An 18,580-nucleotide genomic window follows, 5' to 3' on the forward strand; every position below is an offset into this window, starting at 1 on the left:
GGGGGGTCCAACTTAGCACTATGACATTATTGCTATTGAAATAAGCCCTGATCATAATGATAAAGCTGGGATGTAATCTCAAAATCAAAATCTCATCAGGGAGAGACGGGTCCCTTTGATTACTAATCACTTTCATGTGTTCGGATTTTGTTGTAATAGAAACGTCAGCTCAGGAGCAGGAACTGATTGTCCTGGAGGGGAAAAAAAGGCGAAACAGAACTCAGTTTTTGGAATTGGAAGTAAATAGGTAACTGTTATAATGGCTGACAATGCCTGAATTATATTGGGGAATAATTTTACTTGACAAAATCAAACTGCATGAACAGGACTGCAGCTCTTTTCACTGTTATGGGGATCAGAGCCTGAACAAATGCTATTGTACAGTGTTGTAAAACCACTACAGTAGATGGGAACGGCCATGTCCGTGTCCATACAAAGCAAACACTGTTCCATTCTGCTATTCTCTCACCTCCACGCCCCTACATTTGTAGCATTTTTATCCTCATTGCCTTTACACTTGACTTGTTGTGCTGAATTGAAGGGCCAATTAGGAACAACAGAATGCTCACATCGCTGATATGAGCGTTGTAAGGACCTTATCAGGTGAATGACCTGATTGGTGGTTTTCGAGAGACTAGTGTTGTCTGCTACTCAACCAATAGATAAGCTTCTGTTTCTCTGCAACAGTTAGGAAAATGTTATTAAAAACATTGAATGGCTACGTGATTAATGTCCAGTGGAATAGCATGTTGACAGTGTGATGGGTAACAGCTTGTAAAGATAGACTTTTATGTTGAATGATATGTAAAGGACCAGTTCATCCAACCAATCATCTTCACATAAATTAAAAGAAAGTGCTGAGTGATCTAAACTTAAGGTATTTCCTGATTTTAAGAATCTATGTCCCCCTTTAGTGGCATCAATTAGTTATTTAAAAGTATCTTAAACACCCAATTACATATTACAAAGCAAATGGTTACAAAATTGTAGTCATTTCCATTATAGCCTTCTCTGTAGATTGTGTTGTAAACAAAGTAATTCCTATGTGAACATTTTCTATACCCCAGTATACATTTACTGAATTTGGGACAGTATCTCATATTGACCACAATAACAATTTGTACTGTCACAAAGGGAAGAGGCATTGTTTTTACAGAAGTTTGCAGCCTTGACACAAACCCAAATGTCTTCCATTTCAGAACGAATCAATCCTCAAGTATATAATCTTTTCATTTTTTTTCTCCAGTGATTGATCTCAACACTTTCCTTATTCCCCACAAAAAATATGTCCTTTTATCCAAGAATTCCTCTTTAAAACTCCCTCATAAGTCTCAGTTATCCTTCAGAGGAGATTTCAGAGTTATGAAGAAATACTCCCAGTCAAGTCATGCCCTCTGTCCTTTAACTTCTGATCTCAACCACTGATCTGTTTCCACTCGCACAACAAAATCAGTACAATCTCTTGTCTTGACCTCCGAAGACAATCCTCTTAACAGGCACATGCTGAAATCTGCAACTTTGTTGCTTCCTAGTATGTGCGGCTTGATAAGTGAGATGAATTGCTCTGTCTGCAAAGCTTAGAATGCTCACTAACTATTTTTGTTTTCTTTTATTCCATTTCTGTCCCTCTCCAGCACCACCAAAGTTTTTAAGAACCCCTAATGACCAAACAGGCGTGCAAGGAGGCGTGGCATCCTTCATCTGCCAAGCTACAGGAGATCCACGGCCGAAGATTGTGTGGAACAAGAAGGGGAAGAAAGTCAGCAACCAGAGATTTGAGGTATTAGGTCTATTGTTCTGATGTAAAATGCTCGACAAAATGGGAATGCTTCAAGCACTGCTTTTGGCTCTGCTCGCACATATTCCATCGCGCCATGCCCAGCTCGCTTGCGATTCGCCCTGACTTGCCACCACGCATTAGCAGGCTATAATAGCCATGCTGGCCAGCCTTTTAAACATGCATGGGTTTTAATGAGCAAGTACACAAAAGATCGGGGGACAGATTTGTAATTAAATAAAAGACAAGAAAAGAGTAATTGGACAGAAGAAAAAGCTTGTGGCTTGACCCAGATACCTACATTAGCATCACGCCACATTTGCCAGCTTTATGCAAAGTGAAAGGGGAAGTAACTGTTTCACTTTCGAAAATATCCTTTTGCTTTGTGGCATCTTTATCTAAATGCATGTCCTACCCTCCTTATTTTGGCTGAAGCTTTGATTTCTGGTCAGCTTTAATCTGCACTTGGGCTCAGTACCCATGAGAAATAACACATCATCGCAGAACACTGATAAGATTTCTATTAATTTTTGTGTCAGTCCTCAGGACTATCATGGTGTCGCTTTTTTTCCCCCTCCGCTCTAGATGCCATATTTGCTTGCTACTGCACAGCAGCAATGGCTTAACGGAGCTTGGAGACCTCTTACCGCCTCTTCTTTGCGTCTCATGTCCACAGAAATCTAATCTTATCATAGTTCATCGCGTTTGCATTGCACGTTATGCTGAATGCTAACACGCTAGTTTTCATTCTCTCATTGCCTCACAGAGCTTGCTGGCTGCCGCCATTCCATGTCCATTCAATTGTACACTGCCGTCTCATCTTCTAACAAAAACCCATTTCCTTTGAGACATCTCACAACTTCCTTTCCAATGCTTCTGCTTTGACTAAGAAGGGAGGCTGTTTTTTTTTACCATCACCTGCTGTCAGCTTGAATGCAAACACCGCCATAGCTTGGCTAATGAAATGTTGAAGTGTATTGTAATCTAACACATGCACAGATGTATGGTGAACTTTTAAAATGTTCGTAGGCCTCTGTGTGTGTTTGTGCGTGTGCGTTTGTATGCGAGCGTGTGAAGCGGAGGTCTCAGGCCTATCTGTATTGAAATCTACCTCTATGCCTAAAAGACATTGAGTTATGACACAGGGCTTTCTAAAAACCAGTGAGTATACAACATGTAGCATGCAAAAAATAGCTGAATAAGCTACAACAAACACCTGTTTGTGCACATTTTATGTGTCGTTCGTCTAATACAGTCGGTCCTGTCTTATGTACCACTATTTCACCTCATGGTACCGTAACCGTTTATCAAGCCACCTTTAACTGTTTGTGCTTGTTTCTGTCCCATTGACACAATCCAGTGTGATGCATTTTCAAGGGATAGAATGTTAACTTTAAGAGTGGGACACCTTCAGATTTAAATTTCACTCTACAACCCGATATCCCAGCAAAACATTCTGACTACAATAACTTTTCCCATTCTTAAAGTTAGTCAGCCGATCGACTATTTTACCAATTATTGCACAAATTAGTAGTAGATAGTTAGTTTATTTAAAAGACAGCACGTCTGAACACATAATAAATGAACATACCCACAACCAATTTTTTTTTGGAATCAAATATGCTCAGTACCTACATTTTCTCTATACACATATTCTAATTCTGCACAGATCCTGACGTTACTTTTCGTACATCTACAGTATGTACAACCACAATATTCACAAATGAACACCAAATCACTAGGGCTTAATGTAAGGTAGGCAGCAGCTTTTGTTTATGTCATAGGAAGCACATTGTGTCACCATCAGTGTTGTTAGCCAAATGTCCTCGACATTGTTGTCATTTTTTCTCTCTGCGGAAGGTCCCTCGCCCATTGTGAACCATAAAATCTCCTTTAACATATCCTGTCTCTCGCACCTGCAGGTGATAGAGTTCGACGACGGCTCTGGTTCAGTGCTAAGAATTCAGCCATTACGCACGCCCCGAGATGAAGCCATATATGAATGCGTCGCCTCCAACAGTGTTGGAGAGACGAGCGCTACCACCAGACTCACTGTTTTACGTGGTAGGTCATTCTCAGCAACCCCAAAAGAAAAAAAAGAGAAAGAAAACACACACACCACTAACATGCCCTTTTTCTCCCAGCTAACCCAGGTAAGCTTGCATTGACTTGTGTTATGTCTGTCCCGTCCTCTTTTCTTTGTTTCTTACTGTCGCACCGCACAGTCAAACCCAATTAGAGACTCTGGTTTCACTCACGTTGTGTATTCTAACTTGATAAGATTTAGTCCATTAGCCATTTAGCCAAGTAAGTTTCCGTTTCTAAGTGACTTAAGTCATTTGCATACAGATGCCTGACACAATAATTAAGATGCCAGTTAAATTATGCAAATAGCCATCCATTCCTAGCCTGCGGTGGTTTAATGGAAAAGCTCAGCAATGCTTTTCAAATCAGTCATTTTTCATCTCTGCACTTCAGCTTTGATATTATTTTGGCCGTGTAGAAAATGAAGCAGTGTATTCTTATGTGATTAACGATCATATATTGCTTATGTTAGCATTCTAGCTGCAAATTGCCACAATGCAGAGATTTTTCAGTGACCAGTGGCTGTTAATAGCCAGCACTCCTCTGCACAAACATGTGTAACAATCCAGACGGGAAAGGTCAGCCACTTTGTTTACTTCCAGTGAGCAGTGAGAATAAAAGTCAGATGACAAATATCAAGTTGGTTGACAGTGACTCCTTTATAATAAGCAATGAGCAAAATGTTATCTTGATCACACACAACATTCCATTCAAAGGCAAATATGTGGTGGCCCTTAGCTCAAAAGGTTGAGTAATATCTCTCTAAAACATGACTTGTTTGGCTGTGAATGGAGAAAATTGCTTTAGAAAAAAAGCCTTGGGCTGCTTGAATAAGGTGTGCTCCATTATGTACCACAATTACACAACATGGCAAATGAGTTTCTATTGAGAGGGTTGCTTCCATCCTATAGAAAAAAAGCTGGCTCTGCGAGTCTCTGAAGCCCCCCCCCCCCCTTCCACTGCTTCTTATCTCACCAATGAGCCAACAAAGGCCCTTTGCACTGTCTCCAGAGGCAGATTGAAAGAGAAAGGTGGCACGTTCACATGCAGCTCTCTCCTGTTTACTCTGGAGCACATAGTGAGTGCGTGTATGCACGCTCTCACCTGCAATATTGTGCATATTTCCTGTTCCCTTTCACTCCTGCTCGGTCTCTATCTCTGTTTTTCCCCTTCTCACACACACACACACACACACACACACACACACAGCTGAACGGCGGGTATAGAAGCTGCTCTTCCCGGCTCCACGGCCTAGCATTAGCATGTTTATTACTATTTCCATTTTGCTCTTCTGCTCGCTCTCCTTTCCCATCAATGTATTGGAGGTGAGTAGAGGCCTATCACGGACCCAAAAAATAGAAAAACAGAGAAAAGCTTTTTTCTTTCTCGTCTTTGGTGCAAATAAAAAGGATGTGCTTTCTGTCCTTACAATGCCTCCTGTGGATGCATATGAACCCAGAATAATGGCAGTGTGAATGATTATTTATATATAATATACACTCACCTTGAAGATTATTAGGAACACCTGTTCAATTTTTCGTTAATGCAATTATCTAATCAACCAATCACTTGGAAGCTGCTTCAATGCATTTAGGGGTGTTGTCCAGGTCTAGACAATCTCCTGAACTCCAAACTTAATGTCAGAATGGGAAAGGTGATCTAAGCAACTTTGAGCGTGGCATGGTTGTTGGTGCCAGACGGGCTGGTTTGAGTATTTTCTAATCTGCTCAGTACTGGGATTTTCATGCACAACCATTTCTAGAGTTTACAAAGAATGGTCTGAAAAAGGAAAAACATCCAGTATGCTGCAGTCCTGGGGGGCGAAAACGCCTTGTTGATGCTAGAGGTCAGAGGAGAATGGGCCGACTAATTCCAGCTGATAGAAGATCAACTTTGACTCAAATAACCACTCGTTACAACCGAGGTATGCAGCCAAGCATTTGTGAAGCCATAACACACACAACATTGAGGCGGATGGGCTACACCAGCAGAAGACCCCACCAGGTACCACTTATCTCCACTAAAAATAGGAAAATGAGGCTACAATTTGCACAAGCTCACCAAAATTGGACCTTTCAAGACTGGAAAAATGTTGCCTGGTCTCATGAGTCTCGATTTCTGTTGAGACATTCAGATGGTAGAGTCAGAATTTGGCTTAAACAGAATGAGAACATGGATCCGTCATGCCTTGTTACCACTGGGCAGGCTGGTGGTGGTGGTGTAATGTTATGGGGGATGTTTTCTTGGCACACTTTAGGCCCCTTAGTACCAATTGGGCATCGTTTAAATGCCACAGCCTACCTAAGCATTGTTTCTGACCATGTCCATCCCTTTATGACCACCATGTATCCATCCTCTGATGGCTACTTCCAGCAGGATAATGCACCATGTCACAAAGCTTGAATCATTTCAAATTGGTTTCTTGAACATGACGATGAGTTCACTGGACTTCGGGAGCTTCGTGCCCTGGATGTGCATCCCACAAATCTCCATCAACTGCAAGATGCTATCCTATCAATATGGGCCAACATTTCTAGAGAATGCTTCCAGCACCTTGTTGAATCAATGGCACGAAGAATTAAGGCAGTTCTGAAGGCGAAAGGGGGTCAAACATGCTATTAGTAGGGTGTTCCTAATAATCTTCAAGGAGAGTGTATGTTCATTTCACTACCCTCTGTCAGCACTTGCTGTGACATAACAGGGAGTCAACCTATACCCAGTTTAAGCGCTTACAGTTGCTAGACATCTAGTGTCTGGTAGGTCTTACAGAGGAAATGTATTGTTAGGCCGAAGGCACACTGGTGGTGATGCCGTTAAACGGCAAATAATAAATAATAGACTGAATAATTATTATGAGCACTGATAGCAATCATAGACAAAGGAAAGAAAGCAAGATGAAAATCAAATATAAACAAAAGGGAAATGATGCCCCAGTGCTGGCCACAGACACGGATATCAAGCATGACTATAATAAGATCATCTTTAGCTAGCCATATCATTTGAGTTTACACTTCAACAGTTATAACTTCAAGTTGTAGACATCCATTATAGAGCCAAACTGATTCCCTCCATTATTCAAAGACTCAACATAAGGGTGACTTTCAGGACGATGGGAGTAAGCTGACACACTTTACTGTGAAGGCATCGCACTGTAGGGGTAACTTGAGGTAACACAAAGGAGGCATTATATATTATTTAGGAGACCAAAAATCTCCCTCCTTCAAAAACTACTTTGTGCAATACAATAAACACGGTGGTGTGCTACTCATCATTCCACATGACACAAATTGCAGTTTGAAAATTGCAACTGCACATTTTTAAAGTCCGATCTGTCACCATGACAAGCAAACGTTATTTTTCTCCTTGTTGGCCCTTTTTGTGGAGAAATAGTAAACTTGTACACAAGTGTGTGATGCAGGATTGGAGAGATAAATAAATAAGCAAACACAGATAAGTGCTACTACACCAGGCCTAATACATTTAAAGTGACTGTTTGTTTAGTTCATTTGTGCTTCAATGGTCTGTGGAAACAACTGCAAAGCATCTGTTGTGGGAAGCTCGCCGCAGGGGGTGAGGCCTAATTCCATGAAGGAAAAGCACATTGTTGTAATTGCCATGCTATGAGAAGAGGGGACTCGAGGTGACAAATCCAAAGTACTGGGGGATATTAGTATTCGGATGGGCCTTTTATTTGATGGGAAGTGCCATTAGTAATGAAGTTCTAGGCGTGGGGAAGCGATTTGCATGAAAGGCGAACCCTGAAACGTAATGATGTTCCGAGTCAAATCTGCTAGGCCATGGCAGGAGCTACGGGTTTGCTTAGTGCACTTTTTTTGTGCCCTCTATTTTGATTAACTATGAGATGACCCGACTCATATGCGACTCATGTCTTTGAATTAAGGTCATCTTGATTTGCTTTGTAATTGAGAATGACAGGAAGAGATTGAGAAATGAAGAAACAGCACATTTTGGGTGTCATGGCTGGAATATGATTTCAGCAAAGTTGTATTTAATCCCATTTATAATTATGCCTCCATAAGATATTTGCATACACACGTGGACTCAAGGACTAACAAGAATACCCGTCAGTATTAGTGATAGACCGAATTTATATATCGGGCCGATATTTGCGTTTTTACGTGTAAGGCATCAGCCGATACACGGCTGCTGCATTCGCCGATAGTTTTTTCCCGGCATTATTTACAGACAGGCGTCCACAGGCAGCTCTGTGTTGCTGGAGACGCTGCAGTTCACGTGCAGACCATGCAATGCCCCTCCCCCACTAGCAGAGGCAGTCTTAAATTACAAATCAAGCACTTTATTTCAATGGTTACTTTTCAGGTTTATTGTTTTCTTAAATTATTTAAATGTGTTGACAAAGGACATTTTGTGATGACCTAATTATATCTGTCTTATAATATGTCAGCAAGCAATGCATCATCTATGTTGATGAAAGCCTTTTAACCTTGCACAGTTAACCATATGCAGTGCACCCATCCATATGATGCACATTGAACACATAATTTGGGTGATATGAATGTAAGATGATTGCAGAAGTGACACTGATCTGTGTTTTTGTTTATTATTTTTAAAGAAATGGCAGAGCAGATTCCAAAAACAAATCCAGTGTGGCAGGGTTTACATTTTTCTGATGTAAATTGAGGGAGCAAAAGCAGTATCGGCTCAAGAAAATCAGCAGCCCGTATCGGTCATCGGCTAAGGCCGATGAAAAAAAAAATCCGTATCGGCATCGGCACTAAAGAATTCATATAGGTCGATTCCCAGTCAGTATGTGATTAGTGCAGCTGGATTTCTTTCACACTTTAAACCATAAGTAAAAAAAAAAAAAAAAAAAAAGAAATACCCAGAAAATGTAGCCAAAACACCTCACAAGGGCCTGGACTCTCTGCTAGCAGTACTTCCAGCAAATTGATGTGTGGATTTGAGTGCTGCAGTTCATGATTCAGGCATGATTAAGGATTTATATTGCATCCTCACACTCCCATTATGCTGTCAACAGCCATTTCCTGTGCCCCACACATAAGCGCGCAAACTTATGCAGCTGTGCACAACTTGACAGTGGGAGCGGAAAATGAGAAGCCGCTCTCCTGTGACGGAAAAACAGAATGCATCATTTCCATTTGTATGGAATGGTGCAATGGCACGGTCAAAGCCGTGTAGCTGAGACGGATCTTTCCACATACAATGAAAGGGCTGCTGCATGATCAGTGATTATTCATAGACAACGTGTGCACTCGGCTCTTTGTCATTGTCATGAGAAAAATCGTCTCCACACTTAATAAAAGACACCAAAAGCTGCTTAATTTATATTCCAAGCCTAGTTTACAGATATCCATAAGATGCTTGTCAACGTAAACCATGTGGACATGCCTGCATAGCAAAAAACACAGAATATTGTTAAGAGGAACTGATAATAACTTTAAAATGTACCTTAATGCTCATTCCTAACCATTGATTTTTAATCTGTTGCACCATTTTCTCAATGTATAATGCTTTCCTTTCGAACAAGTGCAGAGTGAGGGATGAAGATAAGTTGGTCTGCATGCTCAAATTGCTAAGCAAGATAAATGCTGTGTCAGCTGTCTCAAACTGTCAGAGCAAGGGATGCAGTGGGGATCAAGCAAGTCACCATTGTAAAATGAATGCAGGGGGCCAACAGCTAACATACAATTCGCTGGTTTACTGGCACAAGCTCTACAGATGGCGAGACCTGGGCCACCGCATGGAACGTTCAATTATATTGGACAAATACATTGTTTCCCCCAAAAATGGTGCTGTGGAAACATGCTGACTCACTGTAGGAGTTTAACTTTTTTGTTACATATAAAACGATGATATTTTAAACTGAAAAAGCATTTTTAGGTCTGAGGGAATTGTAAAACCCAAGTGGTCGGTCCATTATGCCGCACAATTGATTCAATTTATCCTTTAATATCCTCCTATAGTATGAAGGACTTTTAAACATAATTTACCTTGTCATTATGTCCTGGTGTTTCAGAAGCTACTTGTGTTTTAACAGGTTTTTCATGCAAACAGTAGCCATTTGTTATTTGCAGCCAATTTTCCCCAGAAACCAACAAGCTTTTTCTCTCTAACATAGCATGCTGGGACAAATAGTGACTAAGTGCAAACAACTTCACAGACCATCAATTATCTTCATGTCCATTAGATGTTTCATAATATATCCACTGACAGAGTTATTGCTTGGGATTTGGCCAATACTGATTTAATGCGACTCTCCCCTCAATTCCCAACTTCACTCTCTCATATGTCACAAAAATGAAACACAAGATGCCAAGTTATTCATTAATGTAATTAAAACGATGGAGTTGACTGTCCTCACAGAAATTGATATTTTCTTTGAAAAAAAAAAAGAAACAGCCCCCACACCCTCTTATATCTCACTGCGGGGTTAATAGTGGGAGCCAATCAGTATCTGTATAGTATGCAAGATGATTTAAGGCATAACTGCTGCCAACACAATGGATGTTAGACTCTAAAACATCCGCTGGAGCCACTAAGGCACTTGCACACTGAACATGATAGATAACTCTCGGCATGTTGTGGCTCTGTATTTGTTTTAATAAAAGTAAACACGCCTCCTGAATTAATAATTATTGATTAAGACAAATGAGAAATGTGTTTGTTTTCTGTTTTTTCCCTCGCTGGCCTTTGATTCCACTGTTCTCCACAGTGACCTCACAGTACTGGGAGAGTAATTAGGTGATGAGTGATTTAAAAATGCAAATGGGTTCTCACATCTTGTGGAAGCAAACTTAGTAATAAACTAACAAAATATGGAAGAAAGGTTAGATGCCTGAAAAAATATTTCTTTGCTAATTAAAATCTTTGATAAATACATTGCTGCATATGTTAAAGTCTCTACAGCCACTCAAACTGTTTTGCAAGGCTGTATTTGCACATTCAGCTAAATGCTATCAGTATGCTCGCACACTCACAGTGACAATGCCAGTTTAGTTCAGCATGGTAGCATGCTAACATTTGCTACATCCTCTTAAAATATATATTTATGCCAGTCATAACATCAGACATTTTATTCATATTGGTTATCTTATTTTAGCTTGATAAACTACTACCTGAATTTGTTACACATTACATATATGCACTACAGTATGCACTATATAGCAGAACATATTCCATAGGGACACAAGGTCATAAAATGAGGAGTGTGTAAGTCTGAGCCAGGTAGTCGATGGGTGCTAATGTTAGTAGCTTTGATCTTAGCTGCACTCAAGAGTTATTTTCTACGCTATTAATTGGGTACTACAAGGTCATCCTTAATGCAGATAATGATCTTGAGAAACTTTTCAAGCTGTCTAAGGCTGCTCGCTAATCAAAACCAAAACAACTTTGGAGTGAGAAAAAGTGATGCGGCAAGAATTCATTTTTTGGTGTAATTAGTTGTCTATACATTATTACACTCAGTGCAGCAGAGATGAGTGCTCTGGCTGCATGAAAAGAAAGAGGGGAAAAAACCTACAAGTTCTCATCGCAAGTTTAATCAGCGTTAAACCCAGCTTTCAAATCTCAAATCACATGTGGACCTAATATAGTAAGTTCCATAATAAAACAATGCTACCCACTGTCTTCTGTGATGCCCATCGTCTCCCACAGTCACTTTGGGGGAAAAACGCCCGTTTGATACATTTGAAAAGCCTGATATAACCCCGTTTTCCATTAGGGCTTTTTGCGAGCCAAGAGGTACCTCTCTGCACGATGTCAGCAAGCATGAATAATCTCTATACACCCTTTTCCTGTAGCAAACTTTTAGCTATATCAATTATTGAAATGGCTAGTGCTAGGTTTTTTTCTTTTTCAGGAGGAAGGGAACTTGTGTGAAGTCAGTTTGCTCTGACTTTTATGCTTCAAGTCTCCTAGAATACTCGTCTGAGTCTGATGATACCATGTTCAAAGTCCCCGACCGTGACCCATAAAGATATGTGGCACTGTCATGCACAAAATGCTAAAAGTGATTAAGGCTCAGAGGATTTTGTGGGAGCATTCTGACAGCTGATGGGATGCTTTCTTGCTGGTGAAGTAATAAACACCTCCACATACACACATGAACAGTCACATACAGTTTTCTTTTCTTTACATACACAGATTTCTGTTAATAGACAAATGATATGCCATGTGACAATCCAAGCCAAAGTATTAGAAACGCCTGTTTGATCAAACTGACCCACCTGCTTCTGAATGTATAGTACATGAAGGTTAATGAAGCAACTCAGTGTCTCACAGTTTTGCCTTCTGTCTTTTTTTCCTGCGCGGTCGGAGGACTCACCTAGTTGCTGATACTTTCTTGAGGCCCTGCTGGCTCCAGCTTCTGGCATTGGCCTTTATCAGCTTCTCCTGAAAAGACAAAACAAATAAATCAACCTTAATAGTTAAATTTTATTTTATGATAAATGTTGATACACAAACATATAACTTTGACACATCAAGCATTATATAGTCATCCCAAGTGGGCGATAAGAGGGTGAATATACAATGAATAAGCCTGAAACATAAAAACCGAACAGATGCCTGGCAGTATATGCTTCCAAGTGACAGGGGTGTCTCTAAGGAGAATGCAGTGTGGTGGTGGTGGTGGTGGGGGGGGTGTTTATGTATTCCCTGCCACGTCCTCTTTATTTGTGAATGTTTATTGCACTCAAGAGGATCAAATGAGGGTTGATGGACTGTAAACAAAAAGCTAGAAGAAGAAGAGGCTTCCTAAGGTGTGTTTCATGGAGTTGAGAGAAAATAAGCAACATCCATGTTAACATTGTGTTTGGCGAATAGCTCAAAGCATTGTCAAATAGTTGGCTCCCTCCTCCTTTGAATGTTACTACTAATAAAAGAAAAAAATGCTGATTACAGATAAGATGACAAGAGCAGAAGTTCCCCCCCCCCCCCCGAATAAATGGGGCACTGTTTTCTGAAGTAAATGGAATCATTGCTCAAGGTAACAACCAGCAAATGGAATATGCAAAGTGAAATCCTGAAGAGGGCGGGAGAGAGACAGAAGGCAAAGAAGGTGGGAGACAGACAAAGACAGATTGAGGGAGAGTCTTTAACATCAAGCATCTTTTAATGTCTCAGATGAGCCACGACTGGATCGTGGCAGATGAAGTCAGCAAATTCAAAGACAAAGGCAGTGTGGGATAAATACATGATTGTAGGTAGAAAAGGTTTTGAAATCTCTCTTTCTCCCTGTGCACCTTGCCCCTAGGTGATCTTTACCCGTAACAGTACATCTGGCTGAGCTGACGTGTAGTCTGTAAAGCTAGAAGAGTGTGTGTGTGAGCGTAAATGGAGCTTTGTGCCTGGCTTCCTGCCTGCCTTGCTGCTTGCCCAGCCAGGCCTGTACAGAACGCCCCCCTCTCCGCCCTTCCTGCTTCATCTCTCCTTTTCATCTCCCTCTTTACCCATCCATTTTAGCACTAGCCCTAAGGGGCATCCGACACTAACACTCACTCTCTGCTTTCATTCCCTTCCTCCAACTCCCTTCGCTTATGTTGTAAATGGAGGAATATCACAGCTAATCCGTCATGTTTATGAATGACACGGGGTCTAGGGAGAGTTGGGGCGCCTTGCCAGAAGTGGCGTACATCTCTGTTGCATGCCCTTTGCTTGGCTGATCCAATCTGCCCCAGCAGCGATGGCCGTAAAAAATGTCTATGGGGGACGGCAGGCTTGGAGGAAAACTAGGTGGGGTAATTTTGAAGCATAACTCAGAGAATTTCTGACCTGGATCGTGTTTCTCAAAATCTACCCAAAATCTAACCAAAATACCAACAACTGAGCTCCTAAAACAAAAGTACTAAAGGGTGTAGTGAACACTTAAAAAATCTATCTCAAAAGCATCCCAGGATTGTCAACAGTATGGCTACTCCACACTCAGATGTGCATTGTGTCTTTCATGGTGGGAAATTAATGGTAAAAAGTGCTTATTTCTCATAAAAGTATTGTGTGATCCACACATTAAATGTCCTTGTTTTCCTATAAGTGGGAAGAGATTTTTAAATGTTTAAATGAAATGATTTACCATCATACACCAGAATGTCGACTTAAGAGTTTTACAACTAGTTCTCCAATGTCATTCAGAATGAGGAACGGCTCGAATTGTTCATCTGTGAAGGGTTTTCTGGGGGAAAAAAGGCCTGGTGATTAATAGATTGACTCTACAATGGGTTCCTCATAATCTCAGGCATTAGGCGAGTGTTTTTAATGACAAATAAGCAGCATTTCATTAATTATAAAATCTCAAAGGGGATTTATGGAAGAAACAATCAGTGCGGGGCAAAAGGGGAGACAATGCTATTTTTCACCGAGACAGAGTGCCATGAACCTCCGGTTACGAGAGCTTTCTGTGCCTTCACCTTCCTCCTCCTATATTTCGTTCACAGGAGAATGAACACACTGGATAGTATTTCACAATCCATTCCTATTTTGCTCCTTCAGGCAACAAGGGTAAAATAAAATTTTAGTGGATACTAGCTGGTCCCTTGTTGTCTGCCCTCGGGTATTAGCGGTTTTCTCAAAGAGACCGTATTTGTTCAGCAAATTACTGAACTACTTTTAGAGGTAGCAAGCGAGTGAGACTTAATGCCACTTTGTGTTGGAGTGGGCTTGCTCCTCCTAAAACTCTATTATTGTAATTTGGAATTAGCTGTTTGAGCCAACTGTGGCCCATTCACAGTAATATTCATTAGCGTGCACTATACCTGTAGAATCAACTAATTAACTAATTTTACCTCAGCCAAGCTGTACTTTTACTGCTCATTTGTGTTGTACTGAAAAACCCAATTTTTCACTGCACAAAAGGCAGTATACTGGGGCGCATTTGCACATTGAACATGCTACTGCTGTTCTAGTTTTCTGAGTGTAGACCATGTAGTAGTCATTTGAATTTAACAGGTAAACTACTGTACACAACGACCCTAAAATCACCCTCCCCCATTTCTATAAGACGGTTTAAAAATGATTGACTTCTCTCTGTGAGAACAGGGCCTTGATACACACACACATACAGATACACATAAACTTAAGGGACCGCCGCTGACAGAATCCTCTAAGTTACCCACTGCATCAGTGTTATTATGAAGAATGAAATATATATTTGTATCCTAAGTCAAGATAAACGGATCATGGGCTTACATAGCAAAAGTTAACTCTCCAGCACTCCGCTTGATACAACAGGATTAGTTCTGACCTGCGAGTCCTGCACAAATGCATTTGTAAACCTAAACTCATGAAAGTCATGACTTGCCATTTAACATTTTCTCATATCAGTTTGTCTAAGGCTTTAGAACATAAAGAACCATGGCCCCCAACATATAATTGGGGTGTGCTCTCACATTTTAGCTCCTCTAGAGTCTTTTCCAGTCTGGACAATAATAAAAAACCACATCAATCAAGATACACGCCATGTTTTAAAACAATTTGAAGGTTGACTCGGGGTTCACTAGCCTATAAACTCTTAAAAAACAACTAGTATGTGCCTTATTAGATGGAAGTGCTGAGTATTTTGTTGTCCATTATTGGATTACTTAAGCAATATCTACCCAGTGCAGGTGCCAGGAGGCTTATTTGGGAAATCTGGCTCAAATGAAGCTCGAGGGGAAAACCTAATCTTATTTAGACTGGACAACATATGTGCCAAACAGCACTGGGATGTATCAATGAAATAAATACAGGCTTTGGACTCTCTGAGGGCAATTAGGGATAATTCAGACAACTCAATCCGTCATTTCTTCTTTTTGCTCAGCAATGATGCACATTCATTTTATACTCCGAATGCTTGTCTGACTTGTTGCCCTTTAAATGAATGGCTATATCCGCCACTCACGAATGATGGTTTACACCCTTACTGTTAAGTGTCCTCACTTTCACTTGTACCTTACTGTAACTATTCCAAGTATTCTACCCGAGGCAGTGCTAAAACGGCCATATGCTGACAACAATGTCCTGGCATGTGTTCAATACGCATTAACAAAAAGGGTTATATCTAATCCAGGTCTAGGTCTACGTACTGTGGCTGTTTAACTGCTTTACTGTCCTGTGTAAAGCAGTAGCATACGTACAAACTAAGTTAAGATTAGAAAAAATATTATATCTTTACTAGAAGTACATTACATTAATATAATGAAATGTCCGTGTGTTTTTTCAGTAAAAATAGGAACTAAAAAACTACAAGCTTATATAAAGCATCAGGATGCCCTAGTCCCATGGTTCCATGGTCAGAAATTGATGTGGGCACAAGTTTCACCTCTGCTAAAGTTTATGGGCAGAATGATGGATGGAGTGTTGAGGAAAGCAACACTGTCTGAGTCCAACTTTGAGATAGTTTAACCAAGCTGCAGGTAGCTGATAAAGCAAAGGGTGGGCTCAGAGTTAGACTCTGTCAATCATTAGGTGCTAGATAGTAAAAGTACACCGTTTTACCACAGAGTTAAGTGTACCTTGTAAGTAGAGCAAGGAAATCAACAACTGTGTGGGTGAAAGTGGTTAACATTAGAGAGAGCGAAGGAGAAAAATGGAACAGATGCTGTCATAGAATTGGCACAAAATGGAATTGCTGTCTGCCTTTGTTAATCAAGAGCTCTTACGTTTGGTTGAGTAATTTTGTTTGTGTGAAAACAAAAGCATAATTAACAGTCCCCTCTCCCATGCCAAAGAAAAAAAAAAAAAATGAATACGTCAGTTGAACAGGAGCCGAACAGAACATTTTGTTGAAGAAGATTCAGGTCGTCTCTAAACGGATGTATTAACTAGGCTTTCAACAATATTTTAGAGAACTGTAAACAAATTATAATGGACAATTTTGCCCTGTTAATGTGTTCCAAATCAATAACCTTATTTTGAATAAAATGCTCTAAGACTCTTGGTTAAAGGACATTTATGTATGTGCGTGTCACGATTTTATTAACAATGATGTTACTGTACTTCTACAAGTCTTTCATCCTTATTATCTTTAATTGTGTGCATGAAATTATTTTCTTCATTAATTACCTTTTACTAGTTTATAAAACAAGTCCTAACTCAACCTAGGTCAGCTCATGGATTAGCAAGTCATGAAACAAGCCAATTCCAAATAATGTCATTGTAAGCATTGTGCTGTATGACTAACATGAGTAGCAACCTAACCCTGCTACAATCTCCTATCTTCTTTCTCACAATTCTTTTGGATTTTTGAGCGTGGAAAGAGCTTTAATCAGTGTCCCTCAACTTCAAATGATATGCTATGGTGTGGTGGGAAAAAATTACTTTGGCTCAGGCTGCCGAGAAACATAAGCACTGCTGCTGTCACACTCCATGGGTAATGTTTTGTGGCTCGTCTTTTTGTTCTGGCTGAAATCTTATCTGGGGAGGGGTAGCAAGAATGAGATGGAGTCCTAAACTGGGCAACGATAATCAATAGGGCAAAGGAAAATCAAGTGTAAAATGTACGAGTGTGATACTTAAGACACCTGCACTAAATTCCCACACTTTCATAATCCATCATCTTTGGCGAGGAGGGATCCCCAAACAACAATGTGTCTTGACACACACTCTTCTCAACAATGCTGCCACAACAAGTCACCTGTGACAGCCTCTTTGAGGAGATTGTATCCACTCAAATACGTCCAACAAATATATCTTATTATGGCCTGCAGGGATTTTTCCTGAAGAATAACCTCAACCGCTGGGTTAAAAGTTGTGTTCCGCTTGGGAAGAAAATGGTCGGACCGAATCCAATCCTTGTGCAGCAACCACAAAACTAAAGCCAAAATGTGACCGGAAAGGTTTATGTTTTTATGGCTTCACTTGGAAAGTCCTGTGCAACAAAGGCTTATTTTCTTCTCAGATTCCTTTGTACGTATTTGGTCATTTTAGAGCCAAATGTGATTTCAGTGACATATAACACATCTCACTTAATAAGACTTAAGGATCAGATTTACACGCAGTTTTCTCAACATTTGATTTGCTTTTGTGTTTATACACAATGACGAATGTTGCATTGCATTTTGACATTATAACTCACTATTTGCATGCCAATCATCATTACAGATACAATGTCAAACCTACTCCACTTAAAGCTGTAGATCTACGAGCTGAAGCACATGCAATATTGGCAGACTACCAATATCTGGCAACACCAACTCACTGTGTAATTGCTTCGTAACCTGTGCTCTGTGTACAGTCTATCATTCACCAAAGGAAAAGACTGCCACCACTGTACACAGTGGTAGGTATACTGTACTGTAGGTGCTATGCAGAAGAGAGGAACATGCTTTTAATTTGGTTTTCTGGAGACACATTGTCCCACAGCTGTCAACATCTGAGCAGATACCAAACTCAAGCAGAAATCCTGGCCCTAGTTTTAGGGTCTTTCTTTAATGAATTCCACTCCATAGATGTAACTTCATTAGCCCTGTAATACCTTATAAACATCACCTCAGACTGCACATATACACTAGGGCCTCGCTGTAGCAATAACTGAGCAAACACGTAAACAGTAACAGAGCACGTTTTGAATGGTGCATTTATCTGTTGACTCAATTAGGCTTATTTAATTAGAGTCTAAACAAGGAGGAAATTACTTGAGTTTGTCACTTAAGCCATTACACCACAGCAGGTAAGACTTTGAACAGAGGGTGTGAGTGTGTGTGTTTATTGGTAACGACTGCAGTATATGACAACAAATTGTGC

At 40.4% G+C, this 18,580-nt stretch overlaps 1 protein-coding gene across 45 annotated transcripts in view; it reads left to right on the forward strand.

The window, feature by feature from the left end:
• LOC116039915 (receptor-type tyrosine-protein phosphatase delta) overlaps positions 1 to 18,580 on the forward strand; it is a 362,263-nt gene that overhangs the window by 286,200 nt on the left and 57,483 nt on the right. For 23 of the 45 annotated variants that reach the window (XM_031285107.2, XM_035994140.1, XM_031285109.2 and 20 more), the window contains exons 11-12: positions 1,635 to 1,780; positions 3,700 to 3,841. In XM_031285107.2, the coding sequence (XP_031140967.1) occupies positions 1,635 to 1,780; positions 3,700 to 3,841 (288 nt within the window). Of the gene's footprint in view, positions 1 to 1,634; positions 1,784 to 3,699; positions 3,842 to 18,580 lie in introns of all 45 variants that reach the window. The other 22 variants (XM_031285065.2, XM_035994131.1, XM_031285080.2 and 19 more) reach the window with 1 other exon arrangement.

This window comes from Sander lucioperca, chromosome 17 (genome assembly GCF_008315115.2).
Source record: "Sander lucioperca isolate FBNREF2018 chromosome 17, SLUC_FBN_1.2, whole genome shotgun sequence".
NCBI lineage: Eukaryota > Metazoa > Chordata > Actinopteri > Perciformes > Percidae > Sander > Sander lucioperca.